This window comes from Sus scrofa, chromosome 2 (assembly GCF_054392235.1).
Source record: "Sus scrofa isolate SSC_HxYL_T2T_F1_AM1 chromosome 2, Sscrofa_HxYL_maternal_Yorkshire_Landrace_v2.0, whole genome shotgun sequence".
NCBI classification, from domain to species: Eukaryota; Metazoa; Chordata; class Mammalia; order Artiodactyla; family Suidae; genus Sus; species Sus scrofa.
In genome coordinates this window covers 129,847,338-129,865,374 of record NC_139384.1, presented here as the reverse complement: position 1 = coordinate 129,865,374, position 18,037 = coordinate 129,847,338, and the positions used below count along the sequence as shown (strand labels likewise).

Below are 18,037 nucleotides of genomic sequence, written 5' to 3'. Positions count from 1 at the left end.
CATTCATTCTCTCTGCCCTCGCACCTCCAGACAGTGGGGTGGGGATTTTTCCTGGTCCTCGCGCCGCCCAGAGCTCCGGACAGCTACCGTCCGTCCTGGCATCGGATAAAGGACAGCTTTAACCATCCAGTGGGTGACTGGGCTGGGTCGGCGAGAGGCCGGGAGCCCAGACCGGCTTTTGTGTGGGTGTTTGTCTCTGCAGCCGCCAGACCCCCGGCAGGAGGCGCGGGCAGAGACCCCCGAGGAGGCGGAGCCTCCGCGCCGGGCTCCGCCTGCTGAGGATTTCACGGCCGCCACCGCGGTCGCCGCCCTCGTTTGTTCCGTTACATCGTCCTGTCCCGACAGCTCAATCCAGACTAAGAACGCTGGACGTGGCTTTCCCGGAGCCCTCTATGGCCTTCATCCCACCGAACCTCGCTTTTTGCCTTTTTCTTCTGCGTTATTTTTCCTCGTTAACAGCATACTAGTGGGCGCTCGGCAAAACTCCGACTAAAAACAGAGAAAGACAGAAAAAACAAATTCGATGCACCCGCCTCGGTCCTCCAGAGTTTGTGAAGGGTCGTAACCATGTCCGAGTCAGGGGAGATAAGTGAATTTGGCTACATCATGGAATTGCTAGCCAGAGGCAAGGTAAGTGCTGGGACGCGTGGAGTGGAGCCCAGGCCTGGGACCCCACCCCGGGCACTACCTGGTCCGAGGCTGTGGGCGTCCCGGGTCCTTGCCGCCGCCGGGGAGGGCGGGGCTGGAATCCCAGGGCCGCGCTCTCAGTCTGTGTGTCCCAGCAGCTGCAGAATGCAAAGTAGCCGCTTTTTTTTTTTTTTTTTTTTTTTTTTTTTCCCCCTGGAATTGAGCGGCGTCTCTGAAATGAGCCAAAAGGGTCTTGGCCAGCTGGGTGAAGGCGGGGGCTTCTGGGACCGCAAGGGGCGGGAGATCAGTCTGCGAGGATGAGGAGAAGGGTCAGGCTTTGGCCGAGGAGGGCTCCGCGACGCACCCAGAGCTCCCAAGCGTGGTGACATCGCCTGTCCAGGCACAGAACACGGAGGGAGGGTCGGACTAGATGGTGAATAGGTGAGAAGAATGGGATTGGGTTCAGCGCGCACTCCGACCGTGTGGCAGATAAACAGGGGCAGAAGCCCAGTTCGCCTGGCCTTAGCTTTTTTAGCCCTCCTTCCAGGTCCTTGGCCGTTGTCCCAGGCTAGGAACATTTAAAGCATCCTTCCTTTGGTGTGCAGAGGGAGATGCTAAGGCGCCGGATTTCAGCAGGGCACCTGTCCGGGAGTCCTTTCGAAACCCAGGCTGGCGCAGTGGGCAGCTCCTAGTGACCACGCCCTCCGCCGGGCTGGGTGGCGCCGAGCCAAGACTGAAAGCCTTGCAGGAGGCAGCCCTACCCGCTGCAACCGAGAAAGTGCCTGGAGAGGCTCCTTAAGTGATTTGCAGGCGGGAAGTGTCGGGAAATGCAAAGTCTGCAAAGTCTGCGGGGTGCGCTGTCTACCAGGGTTCGCCTAAAGCTGAAAGCGGCTGCATTTGTCCTCTACACCTGGAGTTTCAAGAAAAGATAATAATGGCACAGAGGAGAAAAGGCCTCCCTGGGCAAGGTCATCAGAAAGAAGAAGGATTATCTGCAGCCCTGATGTGAACACCTGAAACGTCATTCTCATACCTCACTAACTAACCTCAACTCTGCAGATGCTTAAGGCCAGACAGTCCTGCTGTTTCCCTTGAGGCTGGGGAGCGGGTTAACGCCCAGCACCCCGGGTGAATTCTCTCTCGTGCTCTGCAAACACGGAATACACTCATCCGAAACAGAATACTTATTAATCTTCTGAAGGTAGGGGTGGTTCCTACCATCAACACCCCAGACCAGAAATACAAGTGGAGGAGCCAGGTTCCACTTGTTCAATGACCCCCTCCTACTCTTCGAGGAGCCTTCAGCGCATGCGTAGGGACATACTGGCCAGCGTCTCCAAGCTACTCCAAGCCCTAAACAGCTTCCCCATGGCCATTCTCTGGGCCTGGGGTGCGCACCACAGCTCTTTCCACCCTCTGGGGGACAGGCTGTGTGGAGAAGCGTCCGGAAGGAAGTGCTGGCTCTGAGCGGGGGAGGCTTGCCACCAGAGGGACAGAGCCTGGCTGTCTAAAGCACACATCGGGACCCTGGCTGCCCAGGAACCCTGGAGGAGGGTGGGTGGGAGAGGAGGAAAGAGGATGCCCTTTGTTGGTTACAAAATAAATGGACCGCTTTTGATGAGATTGGGAATAGGATGCCTAAGAGGTGAGTTTAGGTCTATGGTGCTCAGACTTTGTTCAGAGTTAAGCCAGAATTGTATTAGTTGGTTAAAACTTCCCTTCAGAGTTCCCGTGGTGATGCAGCAGTAACGAACCAAACTAGTATCCATGAGGACATGGGTTCGATCCCTGGCCTCGCTCCATGGGTTAAGGATCCAGCGCTGCTTTGGCTGTAGCGCAGGCTGTAGCCAGGCAGCTGTAGCTTTTGTTCAACCCCTAGCCTGGGAACTTCTATATATCACAGGTGCAGCTCTAAAAAAGACAAACAAAACAAAGCAAAAAAAACTTCCCTTCAATAGCAGGCAAAACTTGAAATTCGAGCATAGTTTTGTGGTGGGACTCAGGGATCTGTGCGTTGCCAACCCAAGTGATTATGAAGCAGGCTGCTGAACTTCCCATAAACACTAAACAGATAAGTAGGACAGAACCATTAGTGAACCCTTCAAACTTCTTCATTAAAGCAGATCAACAAAAGCAAACCTCTCAGAGCTAGCATTGTGTTTCATGATGTAGTCACTGTAATGAAAAAAAACAAAAACCACATAACCTTCTGGCTGCATCCACTGCATTTCTCTGCCTTGATCTCCACTTGGAGGACCCTCTTCACTAGGCCTCAGCACTGGGCCTGCAGCAAAAGCTGGAGCAAGAGCTCAGCTGACCTCCAAAGTTAGACAGGCAGGTGTCCTTATGAAATCTCTGGGGTTGAAAAGCAGGCTCTCACAGTAAGACCTTAGGACATTTCCTCTCTCTGCCTTTAATTTGGCAGGGTGAGGGATCAGAAGTAGCAGCTTGACCATTTCAACTCAAGCTTATTCTCTGCCCATTCTCCTCACAACTCCAGCCGTCCCCAACTCTATTTAAAACTCTCCCTATATGTATGATTATACAGGATTTGAACATGGACTACCTCTCTGTGTAGGAGCCGTGGGACAGCAGACCTTTGAGATTAACTTGTTCTATTTTCCTCTGAGGAGTTAGGTTCTACTTTGTAGCTCAGGTTGGAAATGTAAAGAATAATGTGAAATGGGTCTAATAGTGCCAAGCTCACTGAATTTGAAAACAAAAGATTTCCCTTTGTGGCTCAGTGGGTTAAGAATCCTACATAGTCTATGGAAGGATGTCAGTTTGATCCCTGGCCTTGCTCAGTGGGTTAAGGATCCAGCGTTGCCTCAAGCTGCAGTCTAGTTCACAGGTGCATCTCAGATCCCATGCTGCTGTGGCTGTCGCCTAGGCTGGCTGCTGCAGCTACAACATGATGCCTAGCCCAGGAACGTCCATATGCCACAGATGCAGCCATAAAGAGAAAATTAAAAAGAGCAAGGGAAAAAAAAAAAAAAGAGCAGAGGCCCTTGCCTTCTTGCCCCCTGCCCCTTCCTGCCCTTCTTTTTTATTTCTTAATTTATTTATTTTATGGCCATGAAAACCAAAAGCCAACCACACTTTATTAACACCCTTAAGAAATTTAGGACACTAACTAAAACATCAAATCGGAATCTGATCAAGTCTAATTTCCAATTTATAGGAATTACAAAGACTGGAAAAGCATGTCAAATCACAGCCCAGTCAAACAAGAGTAAAATCCAGATTGTGGGAAAACTTTAAAAAATAAATGACCAGTTTCCTTAAAAAAAAAAAAAAAAAGAAAGAAAGAAAGAAAGGAAAAGAACTGGAAAAAAAATCTCAAAATATATGCAGGTTAAACAACACACCTCTAAACAACAAATGAGTCAAGGAAGAAATCTCAAGAGAAATTTAAAAATATTTTGAACAAAATGAAAATTAAAACACTTGTCTGAGTTCCTGTTGCAGCTCAGTGTACCTGACTAGTCCCATGAAGATGCAGATTCAATTCCTGACCTTGCTCAGTGGGTTAAGGATCCAGCATTGCTGTGAGCTGCAGTGTTAGGTCACAGATGTGGCTCAGATCTCACATTGCTGTGGTGTAGGCAAGCAGCTACAGCTTGGGTTGGTCCCCTAGTCTGGGAACTTCCATATGTGAAGGGTGCAGCCCTGGCTCCTTTTTAAAATTGAGACTAGTGGGTTGACCATCATCATAATTTCTTTCACTTTTCTCTGATGGCTTTAACATTTTACAGCATTTAGTAGTGCTTGTTGCAAAATATTCAAACTTTACAGAAAGTTTTACAAAATAAAAGGTGGAGCTTCACTCCTACTCCTAATACACTGCATTTCCTAGTGGCAGCAGTTTGCTGTGTGTCTGTTTCAAATGAAATTAACTTTTGTGTTCTCTGAATGTGGGAGGTGAGCCTTTCATCTTAGGGAAACCTAAAACCCACAAGACAAACTCCATCAGCTTATTTTACTCTGTTGTGATGCTTACTTTAAGATTTAAAATATGCAGTGACCTCTACCACTGTGATCTTTCTGTTTGTCAAACAATACCCTGTAACAATATAGTTAATTCCTATAATTCTCAAGAGGTTTAAAAATCAATGGAAGTGGATTTCCTAATATTTCACTATAGCAGAAATTTGTAACATTTCTGAGCTGCTTTCTGAGGTTTTTTTTAAATTTGTTTTGTTTTTCTTTTGTAACTTTTTTTTTTTTTTTTTTTTTTTGCACTAAAAGAGAGCTTTCCAAATCTGTGATCAATATCTAGCCTTACACAGAGCAGTATTTTCAAACTGTTTTGGTCTCTAGAAAGGTGTGCCTTATTAAATTTTTTTTTCTTTTTGTCTTTTTGCCTTTTCTTGAGCCGCTCCTGCAGCATATGGAGTTTCCCAGGCTAGGGGTCTAATCAGAGCTGTAGCCGCTGGCCTACGCCAGAGCTATAGCAACTCAAGATCCCAGCTGGGTCTGCGACCTACACCACAGCTCATGGCAATGCCAGATCCTTAACCTACTGAGCGAGGCCAGGGATCGAACCTGAAACCTCATGGTTACTAGTCAGATTACTTACTGGATTTTCACTTAAACAAAAGCTTGAAATGGATGGGAACTCCTGCTTTGTTAATTTTAATTTTTATCATCTTCATACATTTCTTCACACCATCACACACTTTTCTAGAATCATACAATGAAGAGTTGATGACAAGGAGCATAGAAGAATTTAAACTTAGTATATTTCTTTACTTAGAGTTTAAACATATTTATATTTATGTATTCATAGCCAGAAAGTGCCTTTTGTTTCCCATAGTTCAATAGTTATTGTTCAGGCATGTCCAAAGAGTACAGTATTTTGAACAAAGTACAGAGGTTTTGGAAAGATTTTATTTAATTTTGATGGAGAAACAGGCAATGATTCCATTATTTGGTGACCTACTCCTCTTAACTTTGAATATCTTTGAGGCACAGAAAGAGTCAAGAACTTTTATAAGCACAAAATTCACTTGTGCACAAGAAGATGCTTATACTTTGAAAGAACTACATTTAGAAGGTCCTCTGATCTAGACTGATGTAAAGTCTTAAAAATCTCCTGGGGCCAAAACAAAAATACCACCAAATGATCTGTTTCAGAAGGTGCAATAGATAGTTGCTCACACAACCGAATCTAAACTGAGTGGTAATACTAAGGTTGTGTCTGCTGCAAAGTATTCTTTAGAATATTTTTTTATATCTTGGGATTGGGTAAAATGTGTGTGCTGTGGACAGTGGGAAAGGCAAAGAGATGATTTAGACATTAGCAATATTGCTTGACAACAGCTAATTTCAATAGATAGCAGAATTTTCCTCTGATGTTTTTACTACATTGCTCAACAGATAATTGGAGGGGAGGATTATTTCTAAAACTACTTTGTTGAAGAATGTTTAAATTGTATTTTCTATGAAATTGTAAATTACGTGTTTTAGATTTACCTGGGTAGTGCATGCAGTAGGGATGCTGTTGTGAGACCCAGGTTTGAGGCACAGAAAGAGTCAAGAACTTTTATAAGCACTTGGCTCTTGCTATCTTGAGGGTATAACTTAATCTCAGGTAGAGGTGGGAAAAGTTGAGATTGTTTCACGTCCCCTCTGCAGGGGTACAAGTGGATTATACCCATTTCACAGGGTCATTGCAAGGATTAAATGAATATTTTGTGCAAGTTCCTAATAGCATAATTGGCACATACAAGGTCCTCAGTAGGTGAAAACTATTACATGTAGTAACTTTGACAACAAGGGTTGGGTCTTGAGACACCTTATAGGTAAACTGGGATCATTAACAGGAGGTACAGGTGCCAGATAACTCACAGAATGTAGAGTTAAATTTGTATTTCAGATAACACATAATTTTCTTTTCCTGTATGTATAACCCATTCCATATTTGAAACATATTGATACTTAAAAAAAAAAGTATTATGTATCAGAAATTCAAACTTAACAGGGTAGGGGAGTGTTGGTGGTAGAGTGATAAGCATAGCTGCCTTCCAAATTTAGCAGGGTGTTCTGTGTTTTTATTTGCTAGACCTAGCAACCCTAAGTGTAGGAATAATGTCATCAAAGGGGACCTAATAACAACCTGTAAATATTATCAGTGTAGTTCACCCCCAGTTGAACAGGGGCTCCTTTGCCTTTGCAAACCCCCAGTTGGCTCAGGAACCCCTTTGCTTTGCAGACAGTACACTCCTTCCATTAGGAGGAAAATGCTTGCTCTGTGTTCCTCTCATCAGCGCTCTAGTTGTTGCTTGGGTGCTACCAGTTAGCAGATAAATATCTACTGGATTTTCACTTAAACAAAAGCTTGAAATGGATGGGAAAATAGGCTTACAAAACATCAAACATGAGTGTATGAAATGAGAGTATGCAATTATGTTAAACTGAGCGATAAGACTCTTAAGTGCTGCAAGAGTTCAGTGAAAGGGGAGCTGATGGATGAGAACTAGAATAATAAAGGATGGAGGCTCTAAAGGTGCAGCTTGAGGAGTTCCTGTCATGGCTCAGTGGAAATTGACTAGGATCCATGAGGACACAGGTTTGATCCCTGGCCTTGCTCAGTGGGTTAAGGATCCGGAGTGCCATGAGCTATGGTGTAGGTCACAGATGAGGCTCGGATCTGGCGTGGCTGTGGCTATGGCGTAGGCAGGCAGCTGTAGCCCCAGTTCGACTCCTAGCCTGAGAACCTCCATATGCCGCAAGTGCAGCCCAAAAACAACAACAACAAAATGGGCAGCTTGAAAGATGAGTAGGATTTGGCTCTGCAATGGAAATCTGATCTGGCTCACTGGACTCCTCTCCCTTGAGGTTGTTCCCATAGAAACACTTTATGACAGGTAGGCTTGGCCTGTCAGAGGCCTGGGTCAATCATTGATTAATGTCATTTATTGTCCCTTCACCTGTAAGCTCCTGATACCCAGCAGCGTAACTGGTGCGTGTGCCCATTTACTGTAAAGCCCTATGGTTTATTTCAGTAATTTACTTCATTGCCACCTTCCTTATTTCCCCTAAGTCCAGAGGCCCTTTTAATTGAAAAATCCAGATTGTTCCCAACAGGGGGCAAGGTTTACCAGTATGTTGGCCATGTCACCCTGTTGCTGGTTCTTGTTCAGGACATACTAACAGAATGGTACTCTGGATATTTGACCTCAGATCAAACAGATGAAGAGCCAGTGGTGCCTCGTGGCACTGACTGAATTATGCCTTATGGCCATTAGGACCTGACTCGGCCAGGAATTTAATCTCCTGTTGGGTATTAGGAGTCAGTGTGGAAAGAGAATAGGTCACATTTGTGAACAGTGTATAGCCTAAGGGTATCAGGTTTATATTTTAAGTATGAGGTGATGAACATTTTTTGAGCCTCTGTTTTACCAGACCCAAATAAACTGTGTGTGTGTGTGTGTGTGTGTGTGTGTTTTGGGAGTGGCAGTTGTTGGCAGGTGAAGTAGGAGAAATTGACCCTTTGGACTTCATGAAGCGGATAAATTCGAGACAACTCACACCCCTGTGATAGAAGAGCAATTACACGTGGCCATCAAGCATAAGGTGTCATAATGTAGGCAAGATTACTGAAGGTCTGTGCACTGGAGGGGGTGATGTAGAAAAGGCTTCCTTGAGTTGAATTTGATGAATTTCTTTTTTGAGTTTTAAAAAGAAAATTGGAAAAGAAGGTGCTAGGATTCTCCAAATTGGGGAAGGGTAGGCACCAAGGGATGGTATATGCAATACAGATTGGGGGACTAATGACTTAAAAGCCACAACCAAACAGATATTTCATGTCATTCCTACTGAAACACCTTCAAAAGCTTCCCGATGTCAACTGAAAAGCAGCATGGTAATTCTAGGCCCCGTATACTGTACTAGACTCATTTTGGGTTATTGCAAGGGGATTTGAAGGCTGTCAGAAAGAAGTATGGGGGAAAGAGGGGGGAAGGATTAAAAAAAAAAAAAAAACCCACAGGATTTTACATTGAAGAACTGAAAAAGATCTTGGTATCTTTGACAAATGGGAAGCTGAGATGGATTGAGAAAAAGTGATGAGATGACCCAACTCGTGGCAGCTAAGGAGAGTAGAAATGACTAGGTAGGTGGGTGAGTGGTGGTTTGTAATGGTGGTTTTCATATTTGCTATCTACTTATCAATATTCCCCCTCCCCTCTTCTGCTTTTATTTATTTATTTATTTACTTATTTTTTTGTCTTTTTGCCATTTCTTGGGCCGCTCCCGCGGCATATGGTGGTTCCCAGGCTAGAGGTCGAATCGGAGCTGCAGCCACAGGCCTACGCCAGAGCCGCAGCAACTCGGGATCCGAGCCACGTCTGCAACCTACACCACAGCTCACGGCAACGCCGGATCGTTAACCCACTGAGCAAGGGCAGGGACCGAACCCGCAGCCTCATGGTTCCTAGTCAGATTCGTTAACCACTGCGCCACGACGGGAACTCCCCTGTTCTGCTTTTAAAAGTATATAGGTTAAATAGTTTAAATGTAGATTTAAAAGTCTATGGATTAAATTACATTTGAAAGTTTCTAGAAGTAAAAGACACACATATTATACATATTATAAAATGCAAACAATCCAAAACACTGTGGATGAAAGTGTCTTCCACACCTGACTCCATCCCCTTAACTTTGCAGCATGATTACCATTTTTTTGTGTTCTATTTCAGACTAATTTTTATTTACTTTTTTGCCTAGGTGAGCAATATGACTGCTTGTGTCTCCCCCTCCCCAAAGTGGCAGTATACAGAATCCATATGGCTTTGTACTTTTTAAAACACTATTATTTTAGAAATCCCTTTTCACCAGTGCATTCATTGTAACTGCTGCGTAGTATTCCATGGCATGGGTGTACATTATGGATGGTAGATATTTAGTTTCCATAAAATAAGTCCCAATGAGATCTTTGTACACACTTGTGCACACATGCAAGTCTTTCAGTGGGGAAATTATTAGAAGTGGGATTGCTTAGTTAAAGGTATGAGCATTTAAAGTTTTTGATAGGATTTGCAAAACTTCCCTTCAAGTAAACTGGACCAATCTATATTGTTACAAAAAAGTCTGAAAATGCCTAGTCTCCCACATTCTTACCAAGTGTATTATCATAGTTTTTGAATTTTGAGAATCAAGTGGACAATAACTCAGTGGAGTTTGATTTGCATAGTGGAAGCACTTTGGAATTTGTTTTCAGCCAAATATTGTCTGTACAATTTTTTTTTTCTTTAGTTCATGTTAGTGAAGCCTTCTAATCTCTTTTACTCTGTACTTTATTTTTGAACCAAAGCACTATTCAAGTGTGCTGATGTGAGATTACCACCACAGGTGTATTACTGAATGCCAAGACCAGTATTACAAACAGAAATTGACTTACAATGCTTTTTAACAGTTAAGATATTAAACTCTATATGAGAACATGGTGTAGGACACTATATAGGAACTAAATTACGCAGTCATTGGTTACTTTCGACATTTCTCTCCGGATTAGGACTCATCAGAACCCGTAGGAGGGAAGCAGTCTCAACTTCAGTTTGTGGGGCCAAGAAACTAATCCGGATCAGAATAGTCCAGTTATTACTTGGCAAGGCATCCCCCCTCGCCTCTCTGCACCTCCTCTGCAAATTGAGGATCTTCCGTTAAAAACAATTGCTGTGGTTCTTTGCCATTCTTAATTATACACTGCTAAACTGGTAAAACTTGCCGCAGCCAGAGATTTCTCGCAAATAGAAAATAAAAGCGGGAAGCATTTCAAAACCCAAACAGCGTTTTGCGCAACAGCTTTGGGGTCTCTTCATCCAGATATTTAGAGCGCCGGTATTCTCAGTCAATACGTAAGAGATGAAATCATTTAGCCGGCTGCGAGGGCACTGGGGTGATCTAATAATACAGCTTTTAGCAATCCTAGGTTAATTTGTTTTTGGTTTGCCTTGAAAACTGGAAGAAACGCGTTCGAGCTGTAGCAGGTGAATTCTACGGGGCTGGTCTCTGCACTGGCGAATCCTCGCCAGAACAGTGGGCCGGCGCCCACCGCGTGGGTGCGTGGCTGCCGGAGCCGCTCAAGAACAGCTGTCCGGATTTCACTGCACCCTCGGTCCCTGGGGGAAACCGCAGAGTAGCAGCCGCGGCGGCGGGGGCAGGATGCACACCTTGGGCGGGGCGTGGGGCTGCGGTCTCTACTTCCCGGCCAATACTCCGAGGGAGAAACCCCTATCCTGCGGCTTGTCCCCCCCTCCACTTGTTAAGATCGTGTCGTGCGTGACAGCGACGCGCCCTGGTGTGTAAAAGCAGAAGCAGAAAGCAGAATATGAGTGGTTGGTGACTAGTCAAGGAATGTGAAGCGCACCCTACGAATCGGGCCGGAAGAGGAGAGGAGGGGAGCGAGGCGGGGACAGGGACCCACTAGGGGAAAGCCCCGGCTTGGGTAGCGGTGGGGTGAGCGGCGTCTCGCCTTTGTCGCCTCCCCTGCACGCGGCTCTGTGCTGGGTGCGACGGCACGGGGAAGGCGGCTAGGGCCTGCGCTCGCCCCGCCGCCCCGTCTAGAGTCAGGAAATGAGGCTTGTCTGTGAGGCTTGCCCCGCGCTTTACCCAAACACACGGCAAGCAAACTGAAAGGTAGAGGGTCGGCGCGGGGCCGTGGTCAGGTCTGCAGTCGGTCGCCGCACTGCCGGTTGGCTCCACCCCGGCCCCGCCCTGGCGCAGCCTTCGGTCTCCGCAGCTCCTTCACCGCCCTCACTTCCGCCCCTTCCCACCCCGGCAGGGGGCGATGGCTGCGGCTTGGGTGAGAGTGAGGGGCGGCGGGGCGGGGCAGAGGCGGGGGCGGAGGGGGCGGGGCTCTCGCCACGTGCCACACCCCCTCCTAGGGACTCAATTTCGGGGTCTCCCAGCAGCCCGCGGCCCCTCCCCCTTTGTGCGGTGGGCGCTGTTGCCCGGGCGACGGCGCCGCCCCGCCCCGGCCCCGCCCTCCGCGGCGCCCTAGCCCTAGTCTCTGTGCGGCCGCCAGCCCAGCCGCAGTCCGCAGGAGCCGTCGCCGAAGCCAGCTGCGGGGCGGCATTCCCGGGGCCGTCGCAGGGAGCGAAGCTCGGCTCTCCGCGCCTGTGCTTTCGCCCGCCCTGGCCGCCTCCTGGCGCGTCGGTCCGCTGGCCGGGTCCGGCTGACCAGCTTGCCCTCCGGCACCGAACCGAGGCTCCACGGCGGACGTAGGGACTCTCCCACCAGACCCTGGCCAGGGCCGCCCGTCTGCCTGTTTGGACCCTGCCGTTGATGACACCTGGCAGAAGGCTACCATGGAGGGGGATGGTTCAGACTCGCTGGTGAGTGGGGTAGAGGGAAGGCCGCCCCATGCCTCGATGGCGGCGCGGCGGGGCCCCTGGGTCCCTCTTTCCTCCTTGCCCTGAGCGGAGAGGAAGCCTCTCCTCCGGAGGAGCGAGTTCTGGCGTGCGGTGGCCTTGCTTCCTCTTCGTCTTCCCTGGCCGGCGCCAGGTTCTGCAACCCGGGGCGCCCCCTTTCTGCCCCTGGGAGGGGTGGGTCGGACTCGGGGTCACCTGGGCCCGGAAGAGGGCGCCACTCGGGTGAGGTGATCGCCCACCTGAGCACCTCGAGGAGCCTGGGCGGGGCTCTTTAATGGTGTTCAGGTTGTAGAATTAATTCGCTTTAGGGAGTCGGGCGCCAGTCGCAGCCGGGGGCGCGTGCCCCGCGCGTGTGCGGTCGCCCTTTGTCTGGCATCGCCGTGGGGCGGGCGCTGGAGGCCCCCTCAGACTCCTGGGGGCCCGGCCAGACTTTGCCGTGATCAAAGGCTCCTCCCCGGCTTTGCCTTCTGGCGGGAGGCGGGCCTGATCAACAGCTGTCGGGGTGCAAGTGTTATTGTTTTTCAAGGGTTTGGATATACAGATCTTTCGAACTTGTTAGTTTTCCGTCGAACCTAATTTATTTTGAAATACCTTAATTGGGAAACCGCCACATCACTTGCTTCTTAATCACATTGCCTCCCCTCAATGAATGTAAAATGAATGGTAATTTTTCTTTTGCGTAAGAAGTGCTTTATATCTATGGTGATTAGAAAGCTTATGCATTACTCTGTGTACAAGAAAAGTGAAAATGATTTTAGATCTTCCAGTGGAAGGCAAACCTTCCATAAAGTGGGGCTTGGGAACCTATTTTGGGCATTCAGGAACGGTATTTCCCTTTGAATTAGATGTCACATCTTTTTAAATGAAATGAGATAGAATGTGAATATTCTGTATTCTTCGATGTGAATTGTGAGGTGTGGATGTCTTCCAAATTTACTAAAACTGTGACATGATGTGGACTTTTACTAATATTGAGTGATGCAGCAAGAAATGCTGCAACGCAAGAGCCATTGACAGTGATAAAGCCAGGTGGCTGAAGTGCTACAGTCAGGGATTATTAAAAACGTTGTGTCATTTCAGGGCAAATAGACTCACAAACGTGTTAATTTAACTAAAACAAGTTAATTCATTCAGTTTTAACTTTCTGTGTGTTTCCGGTAGTTGAAATGCTTGTAAAGGTATGAGGTCGTCAGTCCTTTTTAGTTGTGATGAGTCTGAATGTTTCTCATTGTAAATAATGCAAGCCTGTAATATTGAGAGCACTTTTGATTCCTTGTAATCTTCTACACCACTTACGTATTCATAAAGGGCTTTTAAGATAAATGCCTTGATATGTAGCCTGAGAACTTCAAGTATTTTACCTGCATTACACTTGTAGCCTTTGGAAAATGGTCACGTTTAATGTAGAAAATTGCTGATAGTTCAGTTTGTAAGTAGATTTCTCGAACATAATGGCTAACCCAGTTTTATCAGCTCTTGCTACTTGCCAATCTACAGAATTAATTGGCTAAATGGGAATAGTCCCGTTCTTAGTGCTGTATTCTTAGTTTTTATTGAAGTAATCTACTTTCAGGATTTCATTGAAGTCCTAAGTAAGTGAGTTAATAATGATTTGAATAACTTCTTAATTGTTGATTGACTGTTATGGTCCCCTAATATTTTCTTCCAGTTTTTCTCAAACTTCATTTTTTTTTAAAAACCGTCTCCTGACCCTTTATCTTTAGGCAAAGGTTGATGAGGAGGGAGGGGTTAATGGTATAGATGTTCATAGCCGAAAAGAAACTTCAAATTAAAAAAACATGTTTTTCTTTTTTGAAAGGTAAGCACATATATTTATATGAGGTATAGGCGTGTTAATGTATTTACACACTAAAAGCCTTTAATGCTGATTTCTTTTTTTCAATTCAAGGTTACCATTAAGAATATCGAAAGAGAGCTCATTTGCCCAGCATGCAAGGAGCTGTTTACCCACCCGCTGATTCTCCCTTGTCAACATAGTATCTGTCATAAGTGTGTAAAAGAACTCTTACTGATGCTTGACGATTCATTCAATGAAGTGGGATCAGACAACTCCAATCAGAGTAGTCCTCGAATTCGGCTTCCTTCCCCTAGCATGGATAAAATTGACAGAATTAGCAGACCAGGTATGTGGCAGAACCTGGGGTGGGGAGCTTAGTTATATATTCAGTGATAATTGCAGAAGGCAAATTGTTTTTGTCATTGTGGGGGGGGGTGTCATCTTTCGAGGTGACTAGAACTGCAGTAATAAAAGAACCCCTCTCTCTTTTAAAATGGCAGATGAACTTTTATTGTCTTTTAGTATGCACTTAAAGTGGATATTGGATATTAAACACCAGCTTTGTGTTAAAGCTGTTATTAACTGTGTCTGTGTTTTAGGGAGTGTTCTGGCCCTGTGATGCCCTATGTATGAGGAATGAAATAATGGACTACTGAAGCGCTAACTAGGGAACCATCTGTGTGTGGTATTAGGTAAATAAATATGCAGAATGAAGGGATGAGATTATGTAGTGACGAGTCCTCTGCACCAAACTTAAGGGCTTCTCTTCCCATTTGGGCTTTGAGGTTTTCAGTTTAATCCTTTCGTCTACTCTGTCCCTTTCTCCCTCTTAGTATAGGAGGAATAACTTCGTAATCGTGTTTAAAAAATTTATTTTAAATCAGAAAAGCATCTTTTCCTCCTCATTTGCATTGTAGAGAATATTATCTTTTTTGGTCCATGCTATGGTATGGGAATCTCCTTGGGCTGTATGTGTGTCTGTGTGCTCCATTGGAGAGTGGAGTGATATTATAGTAATCCTAAAAATAAGAATTTTTCTTTAAGTGGTCATCACCACTTGCTTGGAAGATATTTTGCACGCATAAAAATTATGTGTATGTACAAAGAAAGGAGCATTAGGTAACTATGGGAGTGCAGGGTATGTGAGGTTGGAGAGGGTTATGCTCTTTGTGAGGTCATCACTTCTATGGTTTCCTCTCTGTTAGGAAACTGTCATGCTGAGGATGGGGAGCAAAGACAGTGATAGCTTGAAATCGTTCTACCAGATAAAAATTCACATTCTATTGGTAGATCCTCATTGGCTAGTTAGGGGCCTTGGCTTGACTGACAAAGAAAATTCATTTTCTTAAATATTAATATTTAGCACAGACCATTAAATGGAATTTTAGTTTAATAGTATTTCTACTTATCATTAGATGGAGCTCACATGTGTATTTCTGTATTTTATATAGGCTTTTTCTCTTCAGATTTCGTTAGTTTTTATGTGATCGATATGAGGGGTGAATGAAATACAGATAAAGTCGGAATGAAATACAGATGAAATGCAGTAACTGTTTCTGTTTTCAGGAACTTACCTATCACAGTACTTGATAGATGTTTATTATTTGTGGAGTGGCTGTTGAATGACAAACCCCTTCTCTAAGATTTGTACAAAGCATGCCATAGTGGCTTGTATTCAGTAATGATGGCATTTTTTTCCACCCAGGGCAAAGATCAGAAATAGATTTACTGAGTTATAACTCCCTCTCTTTTAGGAAGAGCCCTACCTATTGAGCTGGATTATGTCCTGAAGAGGGGGCAAGTTAGAAAAATTTTCTGTCAAGAGTAGTTACAGGAAATAAGAATAATTAACATGGAGAAGGGATGAATGTGCTAGCTCTCTAGTGGAAGAGTAGTAGTACTCTGATTATCTTCACAGCAGAGATAGCAGTTCTGTCCACTACACTAGCCAGGTGTGGCCATGGAGTGCTTGAAACATGCTAGTCTGAGTTGAGATAAACACTTGCAACTTGTGAATGAAAAAAAGAATATAAGTATCTCTTGAATAATTTTCATATTACATTTTGAAATGATAGTTTTTGGATATATTAGATATGTGTTACTAAAATTAATTTCACTTTTTTTTTTAATATGGCTACTGGAAAATAAAAATTGATATGTGGAGTTCCCATTGTGGCTCATCAGGTTAAGAACCCAAAATAGTGTCCATGAGGATGTGGGTTTTTTTTTTTAAATAAAGTTTTATTAGAACACAAGCACACCCATTTGTTTATGTGTTGTCTGTAGCTCCCCTCACACTCCCCAGTGGACGCAAGTAGTTGTGGTTTTTTTTTTGGCTTTTTTTTTTTTTTGGCATTTCTTGGGCCGCTCCGGTGGCATATGGAGGTTCCCAGGCTAGGGGTCTAATCAGAGCTGTAGCCACCAGCCTATGCCAGAGCCACAGCAACGCGGGATGCGAGCCGCGTCTGCAACCTACACCACAGCTCACCGCAACGCTGGATCGTTAACCCGCTGAGCAAGTGCAGGGACCGATCCCGCAACCTCATGGTTCCTAGTCGGATTCGTTAGCCACTGCGCCACGACGGGAACTCCAGGATGTGGGTTTGATCCCTGTCACCCAGTGGGTTAAGGATCTGGCATTGTCACAGGTTGTGGGGTAGGCTGCAGATGGAGCTCAGATCCCGAGTGGCTGTGGTGTAGGCGGGCAGCTGCAGCTCCGATTCTACCCCTAGCCCAGGAACTTCCATATGCCGCAGGTGCAGCCATTAAAATTAAAAAAAAATGAAAAAAAAAAAAAAGACGTGGGACTTTTGTACATACTCCTTTCAAATAACATTGCATGGTTCATTTGACAGATTTTAAAATAAAAGGATGCCTTGAAAAGAGAGTAAGATTGGTGTGTATATCATTAGCATGTTAAATTGTGCAAAAATAAGAGCTATATTTGTGTTCATTTTTTGGTTATTATGCAAGCTTTCCTCTCATTTTGTATTTCGTATTATCAGAAAGATACAATTGATTTTAGTCATGTTTACCTACTTTGTTGATTTAGGTCATTTAAAAAAGCCAAACACAAAAAAAATGCTTGATTTTTACTTTGTATTTTTGACAGTTACCAGAAGTATGATTGTTTAAAAATACAGATCTATAGAGTGAAGTATAAGTCTGTTAAGTACTGCACCAATAGTGGTTAATTCTGAACTGTGCTAAGCTTGATGAATGGTTTACATTGGTAGCTTTATGTAAATATTGTGTGTACCAGGAAAAGCACATTTTTTTTTTACTCTTAATTCAATAATTGCATTATATGTGGGACACAGTTACTGCTTTATCTTTTGTTAACAAGTTGTGAATCTTCTCTTTGAAATTAAATTCTAAATCCAGCTTTCTGTTCATTGTTCACAGCATCACAACGGAGATCTTTGGGGTGGAGAGGTAGAAAATGCTTTATTGCTTGTGTGGCCGCAGGCAGTATAGTGTTAGATTTAAATTATATACCTTTATATAGATAAGGTTTTTTTAAATAAATATCAGTGGTCAAGTCTTCAAAATTATGTAGCATGTGAACAAATTGGGCTGAGATGACTTAAAGGTCAACAGGACTAAATTTCCAGGCAAGTTCTGATTTTTTAAAGGGAGCTCTGATTATTAGTGCTTGTGTTTTGTCATACACACACACATACACACATCCATGATGGGATATTTTTAAAGAAAATGACATCCCTCGTTTTTTTTTTAATGTTACTTTAAAAATCCTTTTACATTTACTTAATGGAACAAAGCTTTATGATAACAGCCATACTGCTACCTTGGGGAGGTTAAATGAGCCAGTACTTTTCAATGTATTTAAAAATTTGCTTAAAGGTATTTGTGTAGTTAATAACATAATCTCAACTTGTTTATGCATATGGTGTCTTTTTTGTTAATATTTTACAGTTTTAACATCTAGGTCTTACTCACTTGTGAGTAAATGATTTAACATTACTTTTGTGTGAAATATGGACCAGTCTATCTTATTACAATAAGTTTTTTGTTTTTGGGTTTTTTTTCCTTTCTTTTTTTTTTTTTTTTTTTACTCCAGTTGACCTTTAAAGTAAAATTTGCTATTTTGGGGGGATGCTGGTGATACCTTAAATTTTACTGGAGAAAATAAACAGCCAAAAAGTTATCCCTTTTCTGTTTTCCTTACTTTTAAAATCTTACAGCCACTTCTGGAAGCCACAGGTCATCCTTTCTC

At 44.4% G+C, this 18,037-nt stretch overlaps 1 protein-coding gene across 6 annotated transcripts in view; it reads left to right on the top strand.

Annotated features, from left to right (window-relative positions):
* Positions 1-310: 310 nt before the first annotated feature.
* TRIM36 (tripartite motif containing 36) overlaps positions 311-18,037 on the top strand; it is a 43,875-nt gene continuing 26,148 nt past the window's right edge. For 2 of the 6 annotated variants that reach the window (XM_021084643.2, XM_021084642.2), the window contains exons 1-2: positions 311-630; positions 13,912-14,146. In XM_021084643.2, the coding sequence (XP_020940302.1) occupies positions 568-630; positions 13,912-14,146 (298 nt within the window). In that variant the 5' untranslated portion in view covers positions 311-567. Of the gene's footprint in view, positions 631-11,665; positions 11,967-13,911; positions 14,147-17,205; positions 17,236-18,037 lie in introns of those variants that run through there. The other 4 variants (XM_003480892.5, XM_013995037.3, XM_021084644.2 and 1 more) reach the window with 3 other exon arrangements.